Below are 18204 nucleotides of genomic sequence, written 5' to 3'. Positions count from 1 at the left end.
TGATGTCCGAGGGAATTATGGAAGGGCAAAGTCGGTGATTCCGTCGAATAGTCGCCCAGCATTTGCTGGCAAGCGTCCATTTATAAAACAAAAAGCGGCTCGGTGTCAAAGCTGGTTTTTTCTTTCTTCTTTACCCCCTCCCACCTGCTGAAATCCCTATTCTTATCTTATAATCATAACAAAGAGCCTACAAACATTTTATTTGATAACCAGAAAACTCGCCAAGAATGTCGTTCTCCGGCCGCCGCCTGAGCATCCTGCGCCCCTCGGACAGCCGCCGCTTCTCGGCCACCAAGAGCTTGACGGAGAATGGTGCGTGCATGTGCAATCAATATCACATCTCTGACACTTTCTGACGCTTTCTGACACTTTCTGACATTTCAATCTTCAGAACTCCAGTCAGAAACTCATCGGCAGTTTCGAGCCGCTCACGAAGGTCACCGTCCTCACGCTGGTCTCGACGCTTCTCGTGCCTCCACCGGTGTCGTCTGGTGCACGGAGCGAGCCTGTGAGCATGGTTACGCCGAGGATCCCACCGGCTGGGCCAATCTCGGCCAGGGAGCCCCTGAGGCCGATGACGAGATCGAGGGAAGCTTCCCTCGTCCGACTTCCATTCCCATCACCTCCGCTGCTCGGGAATACGGCCCGACCGCCGGTATCAAGCCACTGCGCGCCGCCGTCGCTCGTCTGTACAACGAACACTACCGCCAGGGCAAGGAGAGCCAGTATACGTGGGAAAATGTCTGCATTGTTCCCGGGGGTCGCGCCGGCCTGATTCGCATTGCTGCCATTCTGGGCAACTCGTACCTGTCCTTCCCCATCCCCGATTACTCTGCGTACTCGGAGATGTTGACTCTGTTCAAGAACGTACGTTGTCGGAAAAGCTTCACTAAGCTAGAAAGTGTCACCAAATCGCCATTTACTGATTCTTCTGCAGATTGCTCCTATCCCCCTTCCTCTCTCAAAGGATGACCACTACCACATCCACCCCAACAAGATCGCCGAGGAAATTGCCCGTGGCACTCAGGTGCTGCTGACTTCCAACCCTCGTAACCCCACAGGTCACTTCGTACCGCAAGAGGAGCTGGTGGAAATTCAGGACCTCTGCCGTGACCGTGCGACTCTCATCCTGGACGAGTTCTACGGTGGATACAACTACACAACGGGCTGCGACGGATCGACAATCAGCGGTGCCTCGAACGTTGTTGACGTGAACAAGGATGGTACGACAGACGCCCCCCCCCCCCCCCCCCCCGGCAACTCAATTTTGTACATGACCAAACTAACCCGAGCAACAGACGTCCTCCTGATCGACGGACTCACCAAGCGCTTCCGACTTCCTGGCTGGCGAATTGCGTGGGTGGTTGGACCCAAAGACTTTGTCGACGCCCTCGGCTCCGCAGGCTCGTACCTCGATGGCGGTGCAAACGTCCCGTTCCAAGAAGCCGCAATCCCGATGCTGGAGCCCTCACTCGTGCGCACCGAGATGAAGGCGCTGCAGAGCCATTTCATGGAGAAGCGCGACTACGTCCTGGGACGTCTCTACGATATCGGCTTCCGTGTCCAGGATATCCCTGGGGCTACCTTCTATATCTGGCTCGATCTGACTTCGCTCGACCCGCCCCTGCCTCCCCAGGCTAACATCTCTGACGGTCTGAACTTCTTCAATGCTCTCCTGAGTGAGAAGGTCATTGTCGTTCCTGGTATCTTCTTCGACTTGAACCCGGCGAAGCGTCGTGATCTCTTCGACAGCCCGTGTCACCACTTCGTTCGTCTGAGCTATGGGCCTAAGATGGATGTGTTGAAGATGGGTCTTGATGGTATTGAGCGTGTTGTTAAGCGTGCACGTGAGATGGGCGTGGCGAAGTGGGAGGATGAGGTTGCCGTTGCGGATGACTAGACTACTCGGCCTTGACACTGGGGACATTTGGTCCGATCTAGAGTTGAGTTTGATGTCAGGCTGTGCCTGGTCAACATCTTGGCTGAGCATAATAGACTGCATTTTTCACCATTTTGACCTTGTTCATTTGATTTGCTAGCTAGACTGACAGTGGAGAAGAGGCGGGTAATAGAAGTAGAAACGGATGAGGGATTGATTAGACACGCACCACGTTGTAGAGTACATATCTGCGCATACTTCCAAACTGCGTCTTGTCTTCCCTCACTGGTGGAATAACTCTGCCTCATGAAACAGAATACGAGGTCACGATTGCAGATGTACCTGCATGAAGTACCGATATCATGCAACTACGTGCTCATGTGCTCCAAGCAGCCAGAACCTCGGCCTCAGCCGGGAGGGCAGTCAAAATCGTAACCGTCCAATCTCCTCCCACCTAGCCTCGGTCAAGATACTATGCGCCATGTGCCCATCTTGCCGGCACTCTGATTGACTAGGATTGACTACAACTTAGAAAAGGGGGGGGGGGGGGTCCTAGAAAGGCAGTGTATACGGAGTACTCCGTATATAGCCCACTGCCCCTATTCCCTTGATCAAGCCCCCTTTCCTGTTCCCGAATAGTCCAGGAGAACCTCCGGTCAGCCTTCGCCGAAAACCTCAGGAATCCAAGACTGACGCACCACTTGCCAGGATGGCTATTCCTAGATAGGCAACTGCATGGTGCAACCTTTACTGTGCCCTCCACAGACCCAGCGTCTTCATCCAAACCGAATGGTGTCCCACCAAAGGCTTATAAACGCAGCCGTTACCAGCGTCGTACACGCGTGAAACCCTCGATAATAATAGACATCCCTATACAACTGTATCGTTATACAGTGATTTGCCCTGGTTATTGATATCGACACCCTTCCTCGACTGTGAGGATCGTAGGAAAAGCGGGCCATTGACAGGCAGGGCCACTGGTGTTGGTTCGTCTAAAGCTTCCTGATGTGGTTTAGTGGCTTGGCTGTTGATGCCTGGGGCATCCTTTGAGAACCGCAGAGAGTCTCGTTCCAAATCTTACAGCAGGTGGCAGAGAGCGTTCGTAATATTAATTTAGAGCTGATGATTGGCATTTGGACTTATTTGACCCATCGGCAGAACTCGAAACGATTATCGATGTGTTTCTCCAGTGCGACGGATCTTGGTATTTTTCCACGTAACATGTACCCCGAGCTAGTTACATGCTACATCGGTACTGCTAATGCACGAAGAGTCTTGCGTGTCACAGACAAGCAAGAGCAACGACATAAAAAAAAACGACTATCACACCGATCTGACTAAACTCGATTTGGAGGGTTCGGCACACATGTCACCTCCAGGGGAAACTCATTTGAAACAAGCAGCCATTATCTCGCTCTCGATCGATGGCACACATCGGTTAGCGCGACAAGTGGACTCGAGAATGAGAACCAGAATTATTCATCGGTGTGTTGTGGAGTTGTGCATAGAGCCGGCTCTCTCTCTCTCTCTCTCTCTCTCTGTGTTGTATCTCCTCGGCATCCACAGATTCACTTTAATTGCCGCTGATCGATGGAGCTTCCAAGAAAAGACGATCCCGGACTGCGATCTAGGCCCGACATTCATTTGAGGAGAGGGGGGGGGGGCATCTCTTGGTTATATTAGGCTTCATCCTGCGAGACGATACTTCTCAGGGACTCTGGACGTGAGTTGGGAAGTCCGAGCTCCGACCTTTCCAGATCTGTGTATTATATGGAGGATCCATCCATCATTAGATCTGCCATGTGGGAATGGTGAGAACAATTCAAGGGTTAGAATCTTCTCCACTGCTTGCCAATAGCCGAGCGGTACTGAGTTGGTTCCAAGGGTGATGTGTTTCTGGTTCTGGTTCTGGTCTTGGCATGTGCATTGGCTTTTGGTTCTAGTTCTAGTTCTAGCTCTGTTTTAGCTCTGGTTTGGGTTTTGGTGTTGGTTTTCTTTCTTTTAAAAAATTGAAAACTTGAAAGTTTGAGATCGGCCGGTTGGTTTTCGTTGACCTAGATGAGTCGATCGCTCGTATCCAACTTGCCGTTCAGAGGGACCCCCCCTCTTTCCACGTTGTATTCCGTAACAAAAGTATGTACTGCTTTGTTTCGGAAATGATTTCGACGCCAAATCATTGGACAAAAATCCCGTGATCTGAGATGTGCGCGTCCTTCGCCCCATCCCACAAAGCTTGTTTACCTCTGACTGAAGATCGGGCTAGCCTCAATGGAATGAGTCGATGCGTTGAGGTTGAATGATTAAAAATATCTGGACCGATGATCCACTGCTCGTTCGGACGGGCTCAGTCTGGACTCCTCTTTTGGACCGTTCCCAATGTGGATTATGCAAGTCTTGTCGGGAACCACATGGAACCAGAATCTCGCCGGCTCACAGGGCCAACAGAGGTTGCCAGGAAAATTGTCTTTGACAGGTTACATTGTGGATTCGTGCCAAGCATTTTTTTTGGTTTCCTCGACACAATTCGGTGTCGTGTATTGAAATTACCAGATACCGAGTTCTCCGTACCTATACCAAAGCAAAATACACTCCCAGGTACCGGGATCATAGTGGACCTTCGGGAACGGTCCATAGCGCATCTCCGCACTGTCATACCTGTATCTGACTGTACCATACCCGCACCCACCAGTCTCTGCGCCGTGTACCCCGGTGCTCCCGAAAGGCCCAAGCTCCTGAAACTTACTTTCCCGGGTAGATGTTGTATAGATATGTTGATATCTCTTTGGATCGAGGATGGGAACCCCTTTTGGATTCATTTAGGTAGCAGAAACTGGGATGTTTTTAAACAAACTCCACCCTGTCCACCACTTTCGGAATTTGGTCCAGTGCTAGTTCCTGTGAGCGCCCCATCATCATCGTTCACGTTCTCCACCTCGCGTCAACACCGGCAAGCTATACAACGGCGTCTACCGAGTACTTTGGGCCTAGGGAATAGGGGAATAATGCACTGTCTTAACTCCGATGCTCCATCACCAGACTCTCGTCATTTTCTCTGTCGATTTCGGAACCCTCTCACCCATGAGGCAAGACTCGATTTGCACCTCACTAGACACCGTATGGAGTACTCCGTACCGGGGACCCCCCCCCCCCCCCCCCCCCATGACAGAAATTCCCATACCCTTTCACCGAGGTGTTTTTAGCAAATCAAGTTTCTGCCCCCCTCACACGGAGAAGTCGTCTGCGGATCCAGTCATTCTATTTCCCTTTGATCGCCGTTGGAAAACATCCCCACACCGACTATTGGGGGGGGGGGGGGGGGGGGGGGGGGGCGTAGGGATCTTGCATAGGAGCTTATGTACGTTCTGTCCTGCATATTATAGTAAAACCAGCAAATGAATGGATAGCCGATCAATCCAAAAGGGGAAATACCAGCGCCTAGTTCTGCCACTCCATTTTTCTGCCTTCCTATTTCTCTCTCCACTCCGGTATTTCCCAGGCTGCAATACGGAGATGAACTTAAAAAACCTCGCCCGCAGCTTCGACGTCTCATATCCCCGATGTCCATCTCCGGTGTGTTTGGTACCTACGGAGTAAATTGCGCCCCTGGATGTCGATAGGGCCAAGAACGCCGAAAGCGACTGAAAAAGGGGCTTGGCATGGGGGCCGGAAACACCAGTCTCGGTCGTTGGCCGCAAGACCTGAGTGTCCGATCGTGAATCCGCTGTTTTAAAATTGCATGACCAGTTGCTAACATTCGATCCTCTTTTGCGATCTTCATTACTAGTGCGTCTTTACCCCGTCTGCGCATTTACACAACGGAGAGTCAACCAATCACCATCGCGCCAGAGCATCTGGTGCTTTGGTTTCATTGCCATCCCGACACTTTCTAATACAACATACATTCATTCGCAAGCGCCTAGATGTTCGTCTCTGATTCTTTCCCCGGGCATCTATAGTCCGATGCGCCCGCGGAGGCTGCCCTGAGCTCCCAGTTTGGCACCTCTCCAGAAGCGAAGGCGGTGCAAGACCAGACCCGGGCGGATTGAGTGGAGATCATCGCCTGAAATTGGTCCTTGGTATTCTGCGGCGGAGGAATTCAGTTTCGACGGAGTACGGAGTACTCCGTCCAGCATAGTGTATTGCAGAGTGGTTCAAAGGTTGGGTCCCATTCGCAGCCACTTTCTGAGTTACTGGATCGATTGGAAGGCAAGAAGAAAGAAAAATTTCCAAAAAAAAAAAAAAAAATTTCAGATCAGTTTACTTGAAATCTCCGATCGGAAGAGACCAAATGAGCAAGGAATGAGGCGACATGAATCACGACTCCAAGAACCTTGTCCACCCTCAACGATTGGAGGCATCGAACCCCGTTTTCAAGGCCAACGCATCCAAATTCACGTACAGTCTGTGACTTGCATGTGGACATCACGGAGTACACGCTACAGAGTACTCTGAGCCCGGACTCTTTTATGCTATACGGAGTATGAACGGCGTTGATCATATGGAATCACCGAGGTAGAGTCTGAGGGCTTTTGTGTCCACTTCTAAATCCCAGTCCGCTGGGAAACGAAACAGCCTGGCACCGATCGGTCGGGTCTTCGGAAATTTTTTTTTTTAAAAAAAAAACCGAAAAAGAAAAAGAAAAAAAAGAAAAAAAAAAAAAAAACCAAAATGATCCTTCTGGAGACGGGATCTACCGGCCCTTTCATCTTCCACCGGGCTTGTGACTCTCCACTCTTGACAGGTTGGGCCATGACCCCCCTATACGGATCTGCGTCGACCGTGAAAGGGTGTTGGCAGGTCTGGCCGTAAGTCCGGAGACTCCGTTGCGGATTCTTTTAAACTAGCCAGGGAAAGAAATATCCCTCCAGAGAGCGAAACATGGTGAAAGGAGAAACGAGAGGCAAATCCATCCCATCTCGGACATCAAGATGTGGGTTCTCCTTTCAAATCGGAAATGGTATGCGTTCCTGACCTTGACCACAGAAAACCGGTTTTGTGCTGCATTGGTCACATCCAAGTCGAGATTTGCCCTTTACGATGTCTGCCCCGTTCTTCTTATCGGAATTTTTTTTTCCCCGGGAAGATTTAAAATGAACCCACGGAGGGGCTTCCGTACTTCCAAGAATGTTTCCTCAACACTCCTTTCGTAGTTCGTATGGATCGATTGCTGAAGAATCTCAAGTACCTGGTCCCTTTCGAACCCCCCCCCCCCCCCGTATACCCCAAACATACACACACCACACCCTGAATGACGCAGGGTCTCACAAAGTACTCGAGAAGCGGAATTCCCATTGATTAAAGAAACATCAATCGGAATTTTGATTTGCCACAAGGCCCTAGGGGGTACACACTTACCGAGCACTCCGGTGCCCCCCACGGAGCTGAGAGACTGGTGGTGTTTTGATTTGCTACTTGTGATGTGTCTTAGCCAGAGTGCCACCTTGGAATATTCCTGAGATCAACGGTGACTCGATCTGGAGAAGGTCAACCGGGTAGAGATCCCTACCAGAAGAATCGACTAGGGTTTGTCTATGAAAACAGGCAATCATGTTGGGAGAAGGGGGGGGAACAAATGGTTGTAGTATTCGGGAACTCGGGAAGAGAAGGCGAAAAAAAAAACCTTGCCCGAATATGGTCTAAGATGGTGATGTAGGGATCGACAAGTAGATTCAGTGACCCTGTAGTAAATAGATATGTACACAAGTCATCTAGATGGCTCGTTTTCCATGTCGGCTTTTGAGGCCCAACATAGTGAAGGAGGAAGAGACCATTCTAGACAGGCAAGCGAGAACGAGCGCGAACCCAAAAAAAAAAAAAAAAAAAAAAAAACGGTCGCTTTGTTAGCGAGACAGGGATGCGCTCTTTGAATTTCCCTGGGCCCTTGGCCCTCCTTGGCTTTCCTGGGAACTCCGAGGAATAGGGTAAGGGGGCCACCAAATGGAAATCGAAAAAAAACATTGAACCCAGGAAGAAACAAAGGGAAAGAAAGAAAAAGACACGAGTCATGTAATCTTCGGATCAATCTAGGCATGGTATGACACTCTCTGAACGAGCTCTCGAGTGGGTTGATACTACCCAGCCAACGTGGTGAGATTATACGGGAAGCTGAAAAAATGACGGTAAGCAAGCATGGAAACGGATTTGATTCAAAAGCTAGATCTTGGAGGGAGCCAATGGGATTGGAGTTTCCATCGCAGTAATATTCCTTAGAAACACTAGCTTCTGCTGAGATGCCATGGGCAATATCGGGATGACGGTCTTGGGAAAGAAGTTCGTCGGAATCGGATGGGTGGAAATAGACGACTAATACACCCAGAGATTTAGGGAACATAATAGGAAAAGGAATTGGAAGACTTCAAAGGAAAAAAAAACCCCCCCAAAAAAAACCCCAAAAAAACACACACACATCCCATGTCCAGGTATCAAGAAAAGATTCGTCAAGAAGGGAAACACCATTGCCCCCGTTTAAAATGACAATTTATAGAAGTAGAAAAAAAAAACTATAGAGCATCGCAAAGGGGAATCCATAAGAAAAGCGCCCAGAAACCGCAAAGGGGAGCAGGGATTGAAAAGAGCCAAGATAGATCCCACGAAAAAGGGTGAATTTCCGGGTTGAAATCCCCCCAAAAAAGGAACCGGCACCAGAGAAAGCAGGGGAGTCATAACGGACATTGAACACGCATTGGATCCACGAATCTAGGTGTAATCCCCTCTTAGCCTACTCCCAGAAAGCCCCAGTCAGTCCCCTCCGCTTGGTTTAAGAGACGGGAGCCTGGGGGTTTGTACGTATAGTTTGGGTGGTATGAAACCATCATTGACTGATCGGGTGGGAGTTGATGGCCCTGAAAAGATGAGTGTTGATATTGCTCTGGGAGATAGTTCGTCCGTGGACTTGTGTCGTAACGCTGTTGCATCATTTGTAGGTATTGTTGGTGTTGGTGTTGCTGGTGCTGGTGCTGGTGCTGGTGCTGGTGCTGGTGCTGGTGCTGGTGCTGGTGCTGGTGCTGGTGCTGGTGCTGGTGCTGTTGCTGTTGCGGAACTTGATGTGGATGCGCATGGTGTTGAACATGTGGCATGTTTACCGGAGAGGTCACAGGTATAGTGTGAGACACGATCGGAGGGGCGGCTTCGTGAACCGGCACGGAGCCCATCGACACACTTTGAGGCGAGTAAAAATCCTGACTTGGTGTCGCCGATGGCGCGTAGTAAGGTTGCGGGGCGAGCACGTACTGCTCACTCGGGACCGTGACTGGTACAGGTGTTTGGTAGGAGTGCTCTGAGGTCGCATCTTCTGAGGATGGTCGGGTCATACTCCCTGGCGGGTGGGAGCGATGTTGGTGTTTGGTGAGGGTGGTCTTGCGACAAAAGCTGCAGTTTCCAAAAGATCGTTAGACGGTGCTTTTCCCATCTCTCCATCCCAATGGCTTACCTCCGCTCGCAAGTAGGCTCGTGGCATATGTATGGCCGCTTGCCGGTGTGAATTCGGCGATGACGGGCCAGACTCGATGACTATAACCGATAATCAGTGATTGCGCAACCGTTCCCAATCCAAAAAGGTACATACGTCTGAGAATGCTTTTTGGCAGCCTTCATGGTCACAAACATGGGGCTTTTCGCCAGTGTGGGTCCTCGAATGTACGGTCAAGGCACTGCGCTGAATAAAGCTCTTGTTGCAGTCCTGTACGGTGCATTGATACGGCCGCTCATTTGTATGAATGCGATAATGGCGGCAGAGATCCGACTTGCGATTGAAAGACTACCAAATCGCAGGTTAGAGGGAAAAGAGTAGAAAGAGCTGAAGCGCCCTACCTTTCCGCAGTGATCCCATGGGCAGTTAAAGTCGCGCCCACTACCTGGAGCCATGATGCAAAGATCTGAGAGCGCGAATAACAAAAAGGAAACTTGAAGGGAAAGGAAATAGACAAAGGGGGAAAGAGGGGAACCGTAAGCGCATATGCGCAGACGACCGTGAAATAAGAGAGAAAAAAAATTAAAATTTTTTTTTTTTAATCCTGGTCAGGCTGAATGGCCGGGATACTGCGAATGGAGAGCATAATATAAGAGGGGACTGATATACGATAAAAGATCAGAAAGATTATAGAAGAGGGGAGGAGCCGCAAAGTATTAAAAAGAGTACTTAATGAGATTTAAGACCCTTTGGTGAAGGGGAAAAAAACGGCGCGGATGGGACCGTAGAGAGAGCATGTTATTTTAAAATTTCTAGTTTTTTTTTTTTTTTTTGGGATGTTTTTCACTTAATTTTTACTTACTGTTTATTTAATTTTTTTTTTTTCATTTTTATCTTTTTCTTTTTTCTGTGCTTCTTCGTATATTATGTATTATTATTATGATTTTTTTTATATACAACATAGATACCGTTCCCAGGATATCTACTCATACACCTATCAGAGTCGATTGGAAATCTCACTGCCTACATCTCTCTTCATTTCCCCCTTATTTCCTCTTCTATTTCGTAACCTTGTTATACAAAGGAAATTTGGTCTCCATATTTCCCAGAACAGTGTACCACCTCGGAAAACCGTCTGATACCGAGGGACTTTAGGTTTAGTGGCCTTGTGAAACTTTCAAGGTTGAACTGTTAACTCATTACCTCTAAAAGCCAGAAAGTGAACTGGTAAATTGCCGTTGAAAAATATCAACCCCCACATTACCAGCCGATGTACGAAAAGCTCCACCTAGGCCCGAATGACAAGCCATGCGAGACTGGACCGGACCTGGAATGGTACCGTATAGAATACCCCCGTATGTGACCGTATCTTAATTAAACTTCCCAATCTTGTGGCCCCCTTTCACAACAACCCGGGAGTCTTCAGAGACCTTCTTGAGGTACCAGCAAGTCTATATCATGAGATGTATACTATACACAGCTGAGGTATCAGGGTCTCCAAAGGGGCTGCCGTGTCTTGCCAAATCGGAGTGATGGGCTTGTGTACATGATATCATATCTCGTACATAGTGCGATTCTCGCCCGCAGGACAAGCCATAGGGGCGCTCGGGAATTCGTCCTTTCAAAGACTCATGAAAAGACGATATACATAACTAGGCTCAAGCCAATTTGGTCAAGGTTAGCCGCGGCTGATCTACTCCGATCTACCCCGAAGTTGTCAATTGAAAAAGAAGGTTCGGAATGATCTTCTTCTGGTAATACACGGATGAGTAGTGCAGAAGTCGACTACATTTCCTTCAGACAGGGTCTAGAAGTGCCTCCAGTAACATCCACGTCTCTCTAAACAAAAGGGATAGGCAAAAAAAGAAAGAAAGGGGGCCGACATTGTAAACTTGGAGTTTTCCCTCTCCTCCCAAAATCCCTGGAACACGTCAGGAGCACAGGAGTTGATAGGGGGACAGAAAACGGCAACTGCAAGGGATGGCTTGTGACGCAGCATCTGCATCAACGGTAGTTACTCGGAGTGTTCTATCCCGAATGGAGCAGGTACCCCAGCTCTTCCACTTGTCCCCGAACAGCCTCAAAGCTTTGGGTCCCACCTTACGGTTGGGGCTATTCCCGTCTCTCCACTTGTGTCTTGTATACAACTTACATAGTTGAGAATGGTGTTGATTCTCCGGGGGGGAGGGTGGTTGGGTTACTCACATGCAAGTATCTCGAAAGAATCTTAACGCTTGATGTAGACTTTGCGAGATATCATGCTCTCCCTGATAAACAAGGGATTACTCTAGTCACCGTACTTCCCGCTTAGCGCATATAAATCCCCATGTTTGCTTTTTTTTTTTCCCTCAACGTAACGGGGCCGATCGCTTGGCTTCAGTGACGTACTGCCATCCTCCAAGTTTGTTGTAGGCCAGAAACAGGATACCGTTACAGAGTACTCCGTACTAGGCTTTCAATCCACCACTTGGCTCGAAAATTCTGGTGGCGAAACCTGGTATCTTAAACGATCGAATAGATGGTCTGTCGCCTCATCACAAGGTGCGTCGGGTAGGCTCAGTTGGACCGGGATATCTCGATTCCCAAGAAGCTTCGGTCTTCGTGCAAGAAAGTATGCGGTGAGGATCATAGGCGGAATGTGCTCCAGCGGGTTGGATCTCGCATTGAAAAGGAATGTAAGCTGACACCAAAATAGAACTTGAGGCGTTTGGTGGGAACTGCTTCTGAACGTGGTGGCCCACTCGCGGTCATCTTGAGGCGAGCTTTTGACCCTATAACCTTATTACGCAGGAGGTATGGCTAACGCTGTGTGGCTTTCTTTTCTCTCTCTTTTCATGATCAATAACCCCCCCCCCCCTTCATACAGTACATACACACTAGGTATGGATATGACGTATGCAATAGAGCTCTGCCTCATCGTGTATTACAGATCGATTGCCGTAGATCCCTAATGACTAGGGAGAACCTTGGAAGTAGATCCCGTTCAGAGGACCAATGGTTCTACGCTCATGGCATACCCGGCTCTTGAGGATGCCCGCAGTGAACGAGGCAAGAGCATGTGTAGGCTTGAGGGCCCACAAACATTCGCTAATAGAGGCTATGGATGCAGCCCACCTCAGCCAGTGAGGGAATCGGACACAACATAGCACGGAATCAAGATGTCATTAAAGAAATTGATGAGAAATCGAACCCGTTGGAAGATAGAAAAATGTTGATTCAAAACCTAGAACGGCTAACTCGAGATTGTTGTAGTGTCCAACTGGCACCGCTCATCGTCATTCCTCCCAAAGGCTCCAGACGGACAGATGCGTTCGTGGCGACGCTACGAAACTTTGAAAAGAAATCCCGCCAACGAAAGGAAGCGCCAAATTCTCTGCTGATCAGCCCCTAAGAGACAGCCCCTAAGAGATAAACTGCGACTATCGTTGACCTCGCCCTAATCGATTCCATCGAGGCACGGTAGATAAAACAGTAATCACTCGGCTATTGTGTATGCGGAAGTGGATCAGGTAGGTACCGCACAGCATGCATGCTCAAGGCACAGATGTGTATTTACATATTACGATGCTCATCCGGGCAACTCGTAAGCTTGACGAGAAAACAAGAGAACTTGGAAAGAAAAAAAAAATCCCCCGTGTGCTTGCATGCGCAAAAGCAACGAGGCACCAGTCAAATACCTAGAGCCTGGTCTTCGGATCCTTTCGTTCTTTAGTAGACAAACTTGTTCCTTTTGTGGAGGGGATGACCTCCGGATATGGATGGAATCTTTGGAGGGCCGTGTCATATTTCGAACGGAAATTCTACCGTGTTTTTCGAAATAAGTACCAAAGCACGGAGAAACGAGAGTCAGAAGCTGTTTAAAGGCTGTTTCGAAGCTGCATAAGCGTCACGCAAGGAATGAGTTTCACGAGCGTTGAAAAGTTCGACTCTGCTTTTCTCTTCTTTCCCTTGGTTGGTGATACGATCTGAGAAGCTCTGACTACCCCGCATTTTGTTTCATCTTGGCGATTGAGAGATGATGTTGGTGAGTTCTCTGATTTGACCCTATGCAAGGTGCCCCTCTTTAGGCTTGTGGCTAAGCCGCTATCGTTGGTAATTATTGGTAATGGGTTGTATACGAGAGATGTTATTAATGTACCGTGTACAATAGTAAAAATGAAAAGGGAATGTGAACTAGTCAACAGATCGGAAATATCTACACTTCTGCGTCAATCACCTCTTCCATATGAAATTACAAGGTGTATTATACAAAAAAATAAAATAAAAATAAAAATAATAAAATAGAATACGATGAATTTGCCAGCGAACAGGAACTACAAAAACAAATCTTCTCCTGCCCCAAAAAGCAACAAAATTAATCTCCGACGCGCGCATGGCGACGCACTAATGGGAGAAGCTCGGGCAGCTATCGCCAACTCTGGTCAGGAAGCTAAGAAGCTAAGAAGCTAGGTGGGCTCTGTTTACTCTGTACTCGGTGGCAATCTGGTTAGTGACCTCGCGAGCTTTCCCACCAAAGAAATACGGCATGACTGCGATCATATTCTCCCTACAAAGGGTTGGATTGTGGTTTCGAGAAACGGTCAATGATAACATTTCCCCGAGCAGAACCAGCAGGCTGGAAAATAAATCCCTCGAATTTCTCGGTCATTCTCCGCGAGATCGCATTCACTCGCGTTGTGTGAATGTCGGTCAACAGTAGTCGGGATTTGCCCTCCTATCAGCGCTAAGTGATAACTCACCGGCTAGGATCTTGGGGCTAAAAGGTAAACAGCCACCAATTAACCCCTTGCAGGCATTTGAGCTCCAATATCGAAGCTGGAAACCACCAAATGTTGGTTCTGAAGGTCCACGGCGCAAGCGAGATAGAAGAGAAGCATGTGATCAAATCAGAAAAAAAAAAAAACCTCCCCCCGAAAAAGAAATTAGAAACTTACCGCAAGCCCCTATCACAGCTGACAGCAAAACTAAAGAATTTGGCACACCTCCTTAATGCGGGATCTGTTGCCGTAGAAAGACATCATCTCCGGGCTCCTTTCTAGCACGAATGTGTACAACATAATATAGAAGAGATCTCGGGACGTCCTCCCCCGCAAAAAAAGCAAAGTAAAAAAAATTCCCGCACCACTTTCCTGATTTCCTTGCAAGGGGGCCCCTCGATAAACGCAACGCCGGAACACAACGGTTCTTCCATTCTGTGCAATCACCGTCTCATGTTACTTTCTAACAAGCCCAGTGGAGCCCAGAGGAGAATCAAACCCGAGGGCTGAGGTACAGCTGGAGGGCTTGGCGTCGTTCTGCTTTGTAGAACTGCATCATCCCCCTGCCAGTCATCTGATGTACGTTGTTAAACGGCGTGGATGTCTTGGTAGGGCCGTCTCGACCGTCGGGTACGCATGCACGCCTTGATGCAACCAACTGGCATGGAGCACATTCGATAGCGTGGCTTTATATCCTCCTTGCTTGGAATCTTGTGGATGTGTATTTCTTGGGTTTGAGATACAGTGATGTGGATGCACCTGAGAGATGGTGCAATGGATTCCGTAGAGAGTAAAAATGGTCTGATGTCCAGATGAAGAGCATACTACAACATCCTAGCCCTACTAACTACATACTATATGGTCTATCAGATGTGAGTTTACCCAATCATCCACACAAATACACTCGTCCGAGTAAAATTGAGCACACCCCTGAGATATGTGGGTTTCCACCTGGGCACAGGCCAGGTGGGTGTTAGATAAGCGAGCTCGCTTCCCGAGGTCCAAGATTGGTCGGGCCGGGGCCCGACTTCAGGTCGGGACAATTCCGATCTCGGCACATTAGCACACTGGGCAGCGTTTTTGTATTACATAAGCTCTACTTGGAGGTGGACCAGGTGGACCTTCCCACCTGGGCAGGTGCACCAATCGTCTTTGTACGGTTTACTACAACTAGAGAAATAAGTAGATAACATTCCTATAGGATAGGTTGAATAGAAAGTGAAAGAAAGAGAGAGTATACTAACTCGAACTCGAACTCTCTCCACATGTTGTAGTTAGTTGCAATTTTTTTTTATACAGGCTGTGCTGTCTCCCACGCAGCAGTCTTGTGATGCGCATACATATGTAGTACAATGTGGATAATATCTCTATCAGCTTATCTTCATGCTTGCTGGGCTCTGGTATTCCGCATTCGTCTACCTCACTCTAGTCGTCCAAGCACTTGACATTTGCTTAATGTTACTCCTCTACCTATGCCATTAAAGGCATCCCTATCCGTGGCAGTGCTAGTGATGTATTCTCTAGAAAACGCAAAACGGTCCCACTCTGACAATTCTAAGGTGTTCCAGCTTAACAACACCTGATGATCAGCCTCTGATACCATCGGTAGCCGAGCGGAACTCCAAAGATCATGGAAATTCACTGTCATGGTTATACCATTGATTGGAATAACCTCCGCGTTCTTCGTAGGGGACAGCCGAGTATTCTGGGTACGTCACAAAGCGGTCTTATTAAAAATATTTCTACCTGAGTCATTTTGCTAACCGAGAGAAAACCATGCAAAGCACCTTGTCGTTTGGTCAAAAGAGTGCTTCATCTCAGGTGAAGTTTCGGGATGGACGAGTGCCGCCGTGTGAGCGGTAGAGAAGAACTTAGGCCCAGAACTACGACGGCATTAAGTGTCCGACATTCTTCTCGTGTTCACTAAGTGGTGGACTAACCCCACTGCAAGTTATAGAAACCACGTTACTCACCCCAAAGCTTCATAGACAGATCCATCAACCATTGTCATATGATTGTGGCAGATACAATGAAGATGTGGCAGTAAGCCAACATCAAAGATAACATTGAGGATGCCATTCACATGGTCACCGGTCCCATCCCAGCAGCCTCGTCTCTTACTATAGACCAACTCATTATCCGTGTTCCTACCGTCTCCCTCAACCCAGTTGACCACAAGCTCACTGAATCCAGCATGGAGTCTACGGCTCAACGCCACCCCACCATTCCCTGGCCTTGACCTCTGCGGCCGAGTTGTTGCCGCCCATGCCTCGGTACTCACCTTTAAAGAGAGCAAGCTTGTCTTCGGTAGGATCTCGCGTGCTTCACAGAATGCGAAGAATTTTAAACGAGCCTTGACCACAGATTGCGTGGTGGATGACTGAAGAAAAACCTAAGGCCGTGATTGATAGCAAGTTTACTTTCGCCAAGGTGCCGCAGGCCTTCCAGAAGCTGAGGACGGGACATGCTAGAGGTAAGATTGTTACTCGTGTGGCCGAAAATAGTCTTGAATGTTTCCTCGCTAGAGCCAGTTCTGTGTGATGGGTCAAAATTTTCAGGCATCTGCAGTGTCAGCCAAATGTAACTATCCCAGGTTAGAAATTCGGTCGTGGCCCACATAAAGAACACTATGTACACAAATGAGATACATCAAACAACCCAGAATCAGCCCAGTATGGTCATACGCATGTCCGTGATATACCTTTCTATATCCACTATGCTAACTTCCAACCAAACCCTAACTTTACCAACTCGTCACACCGCGCTCACGATCAAACCCAGCCCGCAATTGCTGCCCAGGCTTGAGTACCTTCCCCTGTAAGACAGTATACCGAATAATATTCTCACATTCCTCCGGCCGCACACGCGCCAGCCAGATTCCCTGCGCGGCACCCTCATCCTCGACCCTCCCCTCGCCATCCGCAGGAGTGTCTCGCTTGTACCAATCAAAGTCCCGGCGGCGGTACACAATCACATTCGCAGAGTACTTATGCCCACCGACATGGCTAATGAAGTAGATACCCACCCCGCCAGGCCGCTGGTCGTCCATATCGCGGTGCAGACCGAGGGGGCGCAGGTGGCGCTCGAACTCGCGGCGCAGTAGAGGCGCGGATTGCCCGCATCTTGCGTCACGCGTGCGCTGCGAGCAGAGCAAAATAACTGCTGCATGCGGGCAGGGGTGAGACTGGAGGGATGTGGTGATTGATGTTGTGGATGGGTGTGGGAGGTCTTGTGTTTGCGTAGGGTCTTGGTCTTGGTCTGCCTCGGTTGGTTTCTCGGGTGGGGGTGGAATTGCGCCTAGTGGCGTTGTTGTTGTCAGAGACCGGTTGATGAAGTTCTCCATCAGATCTGGGACTAGCTGTGGGGTGACGTGTTCAACGACAGTGAAGCTAGGCAGTAGGAGGACGTTGGTTGGCTGTTTGCCTGCGTCGGCCATGTGATAGTCGTCTGGAACGGGCATGTTTGACGCGGACAGTTTGAGTCGCTGTAAGAAGGGATTTGTGAGCTTCTGTGTGGGTTGGTTTCGACCGGTGTAGAGGGAGGGTGGTGGATGCTATCATACTCCGTTGCTCGGTTCCAGTCCTCCCTTCTCAATGGCTTCCATGACGCTCCCTTTCTCGTCTGCCACATCTCTCACCCAATCGGACTTGCCGGTGGCAACGAGCAGGTGCGTTGCCCATCCGTTGACTTGTCCATATAGTTCGTCTTGGTGATCGACATCAAACTTGGCAGGGTATTTGATTGTGCATGTCGCGCAGTCGTGTAAGCAGTCTTCACCGTCGACCGCTGGGTCGACATTCTTGAAAAGCTTATCGCTTGATGATATTGTCTGAAATCCCTCTGCGGCGAGGGCAATATCGCCCACTGCGTCAGTGGTGACGTCGGTCTTGGAGGAGGCGGCAGAGGCATTGGAGGAGTTAAAAAGGGAGGACGTCCCTCGGCGAAAGAGATGCATAGTTACAGGATGTTATAGTTCTCTTCAACAGTCCAAGAAAAGAGGAAGTCTGCCGGTTTGGCCAGTTGTTCTTATGATGCGTGGTTAAAAGATAAATTGATCTTATCAATCATTTTGCAGGTTTGCCAAGGTTCTCGGAATGTTTTCCGCATGACTAAGTCCACCCCACCTCCAAGGTTGGCGCAATTGGGCGACCAATTAGTGT

The 18204-nt window shown here is 49.0% G+C and overlaps 4 protein-coding genes across 4 annotated transcripts; 2 read left to right on the top strand and 2 right to left on the bottom strand.

Moving 5' to 3' along the window:
- Positions 1–227: 227 nt before the first annotated feature.
- On the top strand, positions 228–1900 carry Pdw03_0740 (Aminotransferase, classes I and II, putative; the record flags this gene model as incomplete). Its single annotated transcript, XM_014680519.1, has 4 exons — positions 228–312; positions 392–867; positions 938–1223; positions 1299–1900. The coding sequence occupies 4 exons, from the start codon at positions 228–230 to the stop codon at positions 1898–1900; spliced, it is 1449 nt and encodes a 482-aa protein (XP_014536005.1).
- A 4728-nt stretch (positions 1901–6628) lies between these two features.
- Pdw03_0739 (uncharacterized protein) lies at positions 6629–6968 on the top strand (the record flags this gene model as incomplete). The annotated part of the gene is made up of 3 exons (XM_066099707.1): positions 6629–6684; positions 6768–6809; positions 6863–6968. The coding sequence occupies 3 exons, from the start codon at positions 6629–6631 to the stop codon at positions 6966–6968; spliced, it is 204 nt and encodes a 67-aa protein (XP_065957434.1).
- A 1607-nt stretch (positions 6969–8575) lies between these two features.
- Pdw03_0738 (Zinc finger, C2H2) lies at positions 8576–9742 on the bottom strand (the record flags this gene model as incomplete). Its single annotated transcript, XM_066099706.1, has 6 exons — positions 8576–8597; positions 8666–9037; positions 9110–9247; positions 9309–9388; positions 9444–9635; positions 9689–9742. The coding sequence occupies 6 exons, from the start codon at positions 9740–9742 to the stop codon at positions 8576–8578; spliced, it is 858 nt and encodes a 285-aa protein (XP_065957433.1).
- Positions 9743–16245: 6503 nt separating this feature from the next.
- Pdw03_0737 (Sucrase/ferredoxin-like family protein, putative) lies at positions 16246–17999 on the bottom strand (the record flags this gene model as incomplete). The annotated part of the gene is made up of 4 exons (XM_066099705.1): positions 16246–16325; positions 16465–16577; positions 16876–17528; positions 17607–17999. The coding sequence occupies 4 exons, from the start codon at positions 17997–17999 to the stop codon at positions 16246–16248; spliced, it is 1239 nt and encodes a 412-aa protein (XP_065957432.1).
- Between the last annotated feature and the right edge of the window lie 205 nt (positions 18000–18204).

The sequence above is a fragment of the Penicillium digitatum genome, chromosome 4 (genome assembly GCF_016767815.1).
Source record: "Penicillium digitatum chromosome 4, complete sequence".
In the NCBI taxonomy this organism is placed as follows: Eukaryota; Fungi; Ascomycota; class Eurotiomycetes; order Eurotiales; family Aspergillaceae; genus Penicillium; species Penicillium digitatum.
This window is presented reverse-complemented; position numbering and strand designations above follow the sequence as displayed.